Source organism: Geospiza fortis, unplaced genomic scaffold (assembly GCF_000277835.1).
Source record: "Geospiza fortis unplaced genomic scaffold, GeoFor_1.0 scaffold85, whole genome shotgun sequence".
Classification (NCBI taxonomy): domain Eukaryota; kingdom Metazoa; phylum Chordata; class Aves; order Passeriformes; family Thraupidae; genus Geospiza; species Geospiza fortis.
The window spans coordinates 1,339,049-1,348,480 of NW_005054358.1; the positions used below are offsets into that span (position 1 = coordinate 1,339,049).

Consider the following 9,432-nt stretch of genomic DNA (forward strand, 5'->3'; position numbering starts at 1 on the left):
ACCCCCGGCAGCCCCGGGAACCCCCGGCAGCCCCGGCACCCTCAGCCGGGCGGGCCTCGCCGTGCCCCCTCCGAGCTGTTACATTTTTGTTTTTTAAGTTTGGTTAACACGCCCGTGAACGCCCCTTTGCCGAGTGTTTTGTTTTATATAAACACTTACTTTTTTAAAATAAAACAATAATAATCCCACGAGCTGCTGTAAACGGCTGCAGTGACCGGTGGGGGTGGAAACACCCGGGCCACCCATTCCCTGCTCCTGTGAGCAGGGGGATAAAACACCGCGGGAGGATCCTCTGGGAAAGTGATCTGGTGATCTTAAACCAGCCAGTGGAGTGGCCATCTAAACCTCCCGAGAAAATCAATCTTATTATTTAATGTTCGATCTAGGCAAACCTACAGGTTTCTCTTGCTTTTCTTTCACAACCTGCATTTTCCTAGTAATTTGTATTTCATAGAGCTCACCTATGAGCTGGTTCATAGACTTGTTTGCCACAGTATTTGGTGTTAAAATCAGAAGTGTCTGAAAGGAGATCTCGATTTTAGAACTTAATTCTTCTTTTCCTTTCCTTCTGTTCTTTCCTCTCTATTCTGCTAAATGCATCAGAAAAATGTAAAGAACTCTTGAAAGCACAAATCTTTAAATGATAACAAACACCAATTTTTCAAGTTGTTTTCAGTTTCATCAACATGCCTGCACACATTAGGCTCATGTGGATAGCACACACATACACAAAATCCCCCTTAATAATTTTTAATCTTTTGAATCATCTCTGCATCTTATCATTTTGGGAATTTTGTAAAATCTGGTTTGGTTCAAAGGTGCTTGTATTAACATGGCAATCTGGCTGTTGCTCTTTGTCTTTTTTTACTATTTTTGGGAAAAATCCTTTTGCTGTAACATCAAAAGTACTGGGGTGTGACAGTGTTCACAGGGGTCCAAGGATGAGGGAAGAGATGAGGATCTGACTCCATGTTTCAGAAGGTTTGATTTATTATTTTATGATATATATTAAAACTATACTAAAAGAAGAGAGGATTTCATCAGAAGGCTAGCTAAGAATAGAAAAAAATAATTATAACAAAGGTTTGTGGCTCGGACAGAGAGTCTGAGCCAGCTGACCGTGATTGGCCATTAATTAGAAACAACCACATGAGACCAATCACAGATGCACCTGTTGCATTCCACAGCAGCAGATAACCATTGTTTACACTTTGTTCCTGAGGCCTCTCAGCTTCTCAGGAAAAAAAGCCTAAGGAAAGGATTTTTCAGAAAATATCATGGCTACACTGGGGTTGAAATAGTTATTGGCTCATAACCAGCAAGCTTTATTCCAGTCAAATCACAAGGGAAATAGACACAATGGACACCCTACCCTGGTGGCCCCACTGAGGAGAAGGTGCTGGCAGTGTCTGATGAGTGTTTTGGGATAAAGGTGCCGCAGCTCTGGGTGCCAGGCACTGCTCTGTCCTTCCTGAGGCGAGCAGGGAAGAATCCCCTGTGTGACATCAGCCAGTCCCAAAAGCATCCCCAGAGCTTCAGTCTGTGTCACACGGGGCCGGGGCAGGGAGTGGCTGCAGGCCTGGATCATGGGGACTGAGAGCCCATCCTCTGAGCAGCTTTTCCTTTGCACTTCCCTGCTCCACCTCCATCCAGCTCTGCTCACTGTCCCCCAGCTGCCCTGGTTTGTGACCCCTGGACTGGAGCTCAGGGCTGTTTGCTGCTTGAAGCAAAGGCCACCAAACACTTCCTTGTGGCTGGTGGCACCTGGAAAGGCCAAGGGCACGTGGATGTCTTCAGCAGGTGCCTGGATTTAGCCTCCTGAGGTGCTGGGCAGGGTGAGGTCAGATTTGATTTAGGTGAGGTTTGGGCAGAGCCCACACAGGAGGGGTCTGGCACACACTGGGGTGAACTGAAGGAAGCAACTTAAAAACCTGAGCAGCCTCTTGGTGCTGAGGAAACTGCTCCCTGCAGCCTGGGCAAGGAGCAGGGCAGGCTGCCACAGCCCTGGGCCTGAATTCAGGAGCTGGAGGCTCTCCCTGCCTCTGGCCAGGGCTGTTTCCAACCATCTCCAGCACAATGACCAGGGCTGGTTTTTCACCATTCCTCCAAAGCGAACTTCAGTTAAATGCAGGCTTTCCATGTTGTAGATGCATCAAATTTCAGGTCAGGCTGGGAAAATGTACAGAACTTCAAACTTTTCCAACTGGGAAGAGCCCCAGGCTGGCCTAGCAAAGAGCTGCATTTCCTGTCTAACACCACATACAATGATCAGGGGCTGCTCTGCTGGGCTGCCATTCCAGCTCTGAGAGCACACCTCAGAGGTTGTTACAACTCCATAAAACTCCTCCCAAGGGCAGGCAGATCTGGGAGGCACCAATTCCTCTTCACATCCCTCCCCACACCTGCAAAGCGTGACTGAGCTGGAACAAAGAGATTTCTCAGTGAATCCCCCCGTTCCCATTGCAGCAGCTCCAGGGAGCTGGGGAGGCCCAGGGGATGCTGCTCCTCACCCACCCCACAGCACCTGAACAGGAACTCTGGGCCCTGCTGCTCCCTCCGAGGGTTGCACTGAGGACTGTTCCCAAAACACAGCCCCACCAGAGTAAAATGCAATTATTTTATTGGTTAATTATGTACAGGAGATTCTTGATATTCACAATAACATCAGACAAGTTACCGCCACAAAGAGCAAGAATAAAAACAAAACTGACAGTCCACTGTAAACAAAACTAGAAATCCTGCTGGATCGGGTGGGACTGGCTCCAGACGAACTCAAAAGGCACTCAAAGAAAAGCAACAAAAGCCCTCTGAGGGACAGGGCCCGGCTGCTCTGAGCTCCCTCCTCGGTGACATTGCGGAGGCAGAGCATGTGCAGGGCACAGAGACAGGCACAGGGTGTCACCCCCGAGCAGGACAGACACCCGAGCATGACACGTGTGTCATCCTTGGAGCCCTCCCGGGCTACCAGGACAGCTCTGAACTCAGCAGAGGGGCTGGGGCTGCCCCAGAGCTGCCCATCCCTCCAGAGGGAGCTCAGGCTTTGCTCAGGCTCTGCCACAGCACACAGCAGCCCGGCTGAGGACACACCGTGCTGGCATCTGGTGGCAGGGGGAGGCTGGGACAGGGGAGGTTGATGGCTGCTCTGGATTGTCACACTGAACTGGGGAAAGCACAGCCATGGCAGGAGGAGCAGCCCTTCCCCAGGTGTGCCCCAGGAGCTCGGAGCAGAGGGGACACAGCCTCAGCACAGGGGACACAGCCTCACCTGCCCTCCTCAGCCACCTCCCCTCTCCCCTTCCCTGCAAACCTCCCCTCGTGCAGGCTGTGGGAGCAGCTGGGGCACCCGAGAGCCTCGTGCCAGGCGAGCCCTGCCAGGGCAGTGTCCCCTCCCTGTGCATGCTGCAGAAAGCTCTGTGCCCTCTCTGGGACAGCACGGGCAGAAGAGAAGCTCATTCTGGGGGGAAACAATTCCAGGGGCACAGGTGGTACAAGCAGAACGAGGCAGAAAAGCTTAACAAGAACCAGACTGACACTGAGGAGCCACAGCCTGATCTCCAAGTCATCCCTCAGAGAATTCAAGTCTGGCCACTTGGATACACAGAAAAGTGGCTAAAAGGTGACAGCAAGATCAGGCCAAGCAGCTTCTGTTCCAAAGAAAGACACAGCAAGAGGTGTATGAGGTGACCAGTGCCACCACACAGCCACTCCTCACTCCAGCCTGTGATTGTGATGGCAACAATTCCAGCCCCTTCCAGAAAAAACAATGGCAGCAGTGGCAGTGTCACCCTGAGATCTTTCAGGGGTGCAAACCTCCCACATCAACCACCATCTCCAGCTTTTAACAGCTCCAGTTCTCTCTGACAAACACTCAGATTTCCTCTCAGTTCCAGCAGCAGTAGGAAGGGATTGTCCATTCTCTCTGTCCAACACTAACATTCCTCCCAGCTCTCCAGGGGTGGGGAGGGTGAGGTTTCCCCTCCATGACTGCCTGGAGGGCACAGCAAAGTTTCACCTTTGTGACAGGTGCAGAGAGGGCACCAGGAGGTTCTGTCACAGACAGAACTCCCTTCAAAGACCAGACTGGGGAAGGAAGCACTTTAGCACTTTTCCTGTCCCTCAGCAGGAGGTGGCTAGAACTTTTCCATGAAAATAACTTTGCCTCTCTCACCCAGATGTGAATTTGCTACAGAAAGCAGCTACATAGGAACCTAAGCCTGCTTTTAACTCAGTTCCTTTTATTCTCAAGTTGCACTGTCCAGAGAAAACAAGATGTCCAAATAAACACTTGGCATCAGCCCAGGAGGGCTTTCAGGAGGGGCAATTCAAGCCCTGGTAGCAGCAGTTGTGGATTTCCTTACAGAGGCTGGCAGGGTGGGTTCTGTGCAGGGACAGCAGCACCAGCACCGTGGAGCACCCAGGCACACAGGGATGGCCTCACCCTCTTAAGGCTTAGGGGCTAAAAAATCATTCCAAAGATCAGCTTTCCTCACACAGCTGCTGCCACAAGTCACCAGCAGCATCTTCAGGGGGAAAAAACCCTTCCTGTGTGTGCCCAGAGGCTTTATCCAGCAGGATTCCCTGTTCTCATGGCATGTCCCAGACACCAGTCCCAGTCTGAAAGTGGTGCCTGTTCTCAGTGCCTTTCCCAAATTCCCACTCTTCTCTTCCAGCCAGTTACAGGCACAAACTGGGCAATCTGGGTAGAGGGAAGACTCCAGCTTTACACCACCTTTGCACCACCACCTCCAGCTCTGCACAAGCTTTTTAACATCCAGGTGCTAAACCAGGGCTGCTCCCCAAGCCTGGCCTGGCAGGAGGGTGGTTCTGCCCCCTCACAGCCTGTCCTGCTGGGCACTGGGCAGAGCCCACGGCTCTGACTGAGTTCTTCACTGTCCCCCACTGCACTGAGAACCTGCACCTCCAGCATGGGCACACTGTGATTATCAAGACAAAGAGGAGCCCTCTGGGTCAGGAATACTTTTTGATTAGCCCACACTGCTCCAAATTTCACCTGAGAAGACACTGAAGGCTGCTCTAGTCCTGTATTTTCCTTCCTCTTCCCCAAATCTCTCCTTTACAGGAATGTGGTTGTTTTCCCTCTTCACCTCCAGCCACGAATACCCTCCAGCCCTTTTAACTTTAGTGTCATGAAATTATTATTAGCTCTTGCCTCATTTACAGAACCAGTTCTAGTAACCCAAAGCTTAGCTCTAGTTCCATCCAGGTGCAGCTCCACATGAAGTACCTGTGGGTTCAATGGTTTATTGGGAATCTTTTTGCCCTGTAAATACAGAACCATTATCTGTTCCATAATTGACAAGGGAAAGCAGCCCAACTCAAGTGCTCTCCCTGGAGGCTGAGTAAAGCTGCTGGATACATCAGATTAACAACACTCATCATCTCTGATGGGCTTGGAGGGCAATTTCATCCAATCCCTGAAGCACACAGCTCACATCCTTGGGTCAAAGTCCTCCCTTGCCAGGACACACCTGAGCGTGTCTGATGTGCAGCACCAAATCTTCCTCTGAGGCTGAGTCCTACAGCAAAAGGTGTCATTGGCCCCAAAAGCCACAATGCCAGGGCAATCTTCTCCCCTGGCATTATGTACACATTGAAAAAAAATCAAAATTAAAACAACCATTCACACATTATTGGCAACTGATCTTTTCCTACTGCTCATTAAACCCTCAATGATGAGCATTTACAATTTAAAAATAAAATTGTTTTGTTTTCCTTTTAAAATAATGTCTACAGTTCTGTCAGCCAACTAATTTCAATCACAGCATAATCTAAGAATAAAGCAAATCCTGGCCAAGAATGGCTGCCATGGACTCTCAGGAGTCAAGGGGAGCAGCGTGTCCCAGCTCCTCACATCCCTGCACCCCTCCAGGAACCTGTAGTGAACTCCAGTTGATTTTCTTTATCATGATTCTCTTGGCAGCTTAGGAATGCTCCAGTCCTCGGGTGGCTGTACTGGCAGGGAGCAGAGGGGTGGAGAGGCCTGTGGCACACCCAGTGCTAGTGGCAGTGCTCTGTGATGTCCACCACCACTGCCTTCTTCCAGCTGAAGAAGAAGTACCCGGTGCCCGCTCCCGCGGCCACGGCGATGCACAGGTACCCGTTGTAGGTCATGAAGATCAGCATGAGGAAGTAGCTGACCACCACCTGGATGATGTGCAGCACAGTCTGCAGCAGGTGGGGCAAGCTCAGCATCTGCTGCCTGGGAACACAAACCCAAACAAGTCAGCAAATGGAACAGGTGGGAAATGCACATCCCCAGAGAGAAAGCGGCCAGGGCAGCAAGGTGGGCATGGGGTGGCACAGAAGGTGACACCAGCCTGGGCAGGGACTCCTGGCACCTGGAGCTGTGGTTCTGCTCACAGAGCAAAACAAGCATGGAGCTTGCTGGGAGGACACAACTTTTAGCTGAGAAACAGACTTTGCCAAGCTCCTTTTAACCCCCCCATCCCATTCAAAAGCTGACTGGCTCCTGTTCTGCACACAGGCCTTGACTACCTGTCAACAAAAGGATCCTGAGTGTTTTCTGTCGGGGTCACTGGATGTAACATCCAAACTCTGCTCCTCAGAACTCCCCCAGACATGTTCATTACAAAAACCCCAAGCCCATCTGGCTCCTTGCTGCTTTCCTCCTTTTGCCCCCATCCTCAAGGGTGCCCAGGTGTCCCCCATCCTCCAGTGCCACGCAGCCTCCCAGTCTGGAGCCAGGACACTCTCCAGAGATCAAAACTGGCTGCACAAAGTTTCTTCTGTGCCAGTTCCAGCTGCAGAGCTTTGCTTTAGAATGCAGTGCAGTCCTTACCCCACGGTTTTGTGTGTCTCCATCAGGATGGTGCCATTGGGGCCGGGCACTGGCATGGAGTTGTAGCGGATGCTGACTTGGGATTTCCGGAGCAGACACTCCCGGGCGATCTTCAGGCCTTCATAAAACATGGCCAGGAAGAAGACAGCCACAAAAGCACCAGCCATTTCTGACAAGAGAGGAAACACCATTGTCTCTGGGCAGGAGAATGCGTAGGCAGAGCACTGTGTGATTGAACTGTGCTGCACAGGCCACAGCCAGGCTCCTTGTGCATGCACAGATGGGTGGGAAATGGGAATTTCATCCAGACTCTCACTGCAATTCCACCCATAAAGCTAAAGCAGCAATCACTTTTGCTAATAAAACCAAATTCTTGAACTCTACAAATATCTCCATTTTTCTTTCAGCCCACAGATGCCATTTAAACCAGATTCAACACAGTATGTCCACAGATTTTTAGCACAAATAACAAAGTAATTCCTGAAACATGGATCCTGAAACACCAACTGCAAATCTTTTGTTTGGACTGCACAAGACAGTGTTACTAACCTCCAGGAGAATTGATTGTAAGTCCAGAGAACAGCAATGGCACATTCTCACAGCTGAAGTGGAAAGTCATGGCCTGCCCAAAACACAAAGAACACCAAGATGAGCCTGAAGAGCTGATCCCAAGGAGCTCAAGCAAGGTGTGGCTATGGGGTTTGTATCAGAACAAGAACTCAGATCTGTTTGTTTGGTCACCACCTAAACTCCAAGAAACTCTGCAGCAGATCTGGTGTGACACACACAAGTGAGACAGAGGTGAGATGCTCCAGGCTCCAGCTCCCAGCTCCTCAGGCAGCCCTGAGCAGGAGGCCCTGTCCTTCAGAGAACTCCAGGGAAGTGCCTTCTCCTTGCCTTTGGAGCTCCTTTTCCCTCAGCATCAGCAGTGGTCAGGGACTGGGGATGTCTCCATGAGCTCCTCCTTGGCCCCCATCCCCTGAGGAACTGGGGTACAGAGCCCTTTCCCCTCCCCACTTGGACCTTGTCTGGATGACAGGTAAAGGTTGCACAGGTGAGTCCTCTGGTCCCCTCCTGCACTGAGCCAGCAGTGTTGTCTCCCTATGGAATTCCCAATATCCTGTGGCAAACAGAGGCCTAAACACAGCTACACAAGGAGCTAAAGGCACTTCACAGCTGCCCCTGGGTGAAAATAAGGGCTCCTGAGCCTGCACAGTGAATGCTGTGGGAAGGGGAAACAGCAAAGATCTCCAGGTCAGCTGGAGGTGATACAAATTTCCCATCTAGGTAAAAAACAGCTTGGCATGTCTTGGGCACAGCTGCACACAGGGTTTTCACACGGAAAGTCCTGAGCAAGCAAGAGGAACTTCTCTTTGAACTTCCCTCGTTGCTTAATTAAGGTTATTTGCTGAAGCTCAGAATTATGATTCATTTCAGCATCTATAAGAATCAGCTCATTTTCCCCAGAGCAGAATTCACTGTAAAAAACCTTTTAGAGAGTACTTTCATCTCTTCAATGAATTGAACATATTTACATTTAAAACAAAACCCACATAAATCAAAGAACTTCAGGTGAACCCGAGCCTGTTACTTGGTACCAGTGAGGATTGGGAAAACACACATGAAATGTGCTCAGTCTGTTATCTAAGATGCTCCACCTATGTACTGCCTTCCCTGACAGATTTATTTGCAATATGAATTCAAAACCTGGTGCAATTACAGTTTTCAGCTGCAGGGCAGGGCAGGGTCCTGTAACTATCCAGTGAACACTTGACATTTGTAAAGAAATTATATTTACATGGAAAGTAATGGCCCAGGGATGCCAAAACTGAGCTGAGATGATGGGAAGAGCTTCACAAGGAGAGCAGTGGCAGTGCTGGACTGAGAGCTCCACGTGGGCCATGCCCACTGAGGTTGTTCTGGTGCTCTCCTCTCCTGCTCTGACACTGGTTGCAATAGAAATAGAAGCAGAGATCTTGGTTCTCTCCTCAGGCACAGAGCTGGCAAACAAACTCCAACTGATGGTTTGCAAAATCCACTCCTGAGAACACTCATATGAAACAAAAATGTGCTCTCTCTCCCCTCCTTTTGAAATTTCATCATAAACAGACAAGTTTGAATAACCTGAAACTCACTCCAAAAGTATTCAGGAAAAGGAGAAAAAGCTGAAAAAGTTCCTAGAACTGGCTACACACAAACACTGACCCTCCATGGAAACTCTGCCAGGATCTCTGCAAAGCCTCAGTGATGCCAGAATGCACAAGTCTGAACCTGCTGCCATCCAAGTCAGCTGGACCAATGCAGCCTTAATGCCAACACGGCAAATGCCCTGGCACTGCTGTGCTCCCAGCAGAGTGTGCTCTGAGGGCTCAGGAGGGAAGGGCACAGCTCAGCACAGCCCCCCACACTGCTGGGCAATCCTCTCAGGGCTGCCTGGGGCTCCCACTGCCAGCCTGGAGAACTCCATCCATCCATTTCCTGCAGGAAAAATCTCGCTTTGCATTTCTGCCCTTAGCTGGCTGCAGAGCAGATACCAGGCTGGCTGCTGGAAAGGTTTTTTCAAGAAAAGACAATTTTGCCAAAGGATCTCCAGTTGTGAAATCCATTCCTGC

The 9,432-nt window shown here is 50.3% G+C and overlaps 1 protein-coding gene across 1 annotated transcript in view; it reads right to left on the reverse strand.

Annotated features, from left to right (window-relative positions):
• Window positions 1–2,603: 2,603 nt before the first annotated feature.
• The window catches only part of SLC31A1 (solute carrier family 31 member 1), a 7,446-nt gene continuing 617 nt past the window's right edge, over window positions 2,604–9,432 (reverse strand). The window contains exons 2-4 of the mRNA XM_031059242.1: window positions 7,370–7,442; window positions 6,821–6,989; window positions 2,604–6,220 (exon numbers count right to left, since the gene is read on the reverse strand). Coding sequence (XP_030915102.1) covers window positions 6,019–6,220; window positions 6,821–6,989; window positions 7,370–7,442 — 444 coding nt within the window. The 3' untranslated portion in view covers window positions 2,604–6,018. The remainder of the gene's footprint in view (window positions 6,221–6,820; window positions 6,990–7,369; window positions 7,443–9,432) is intronic.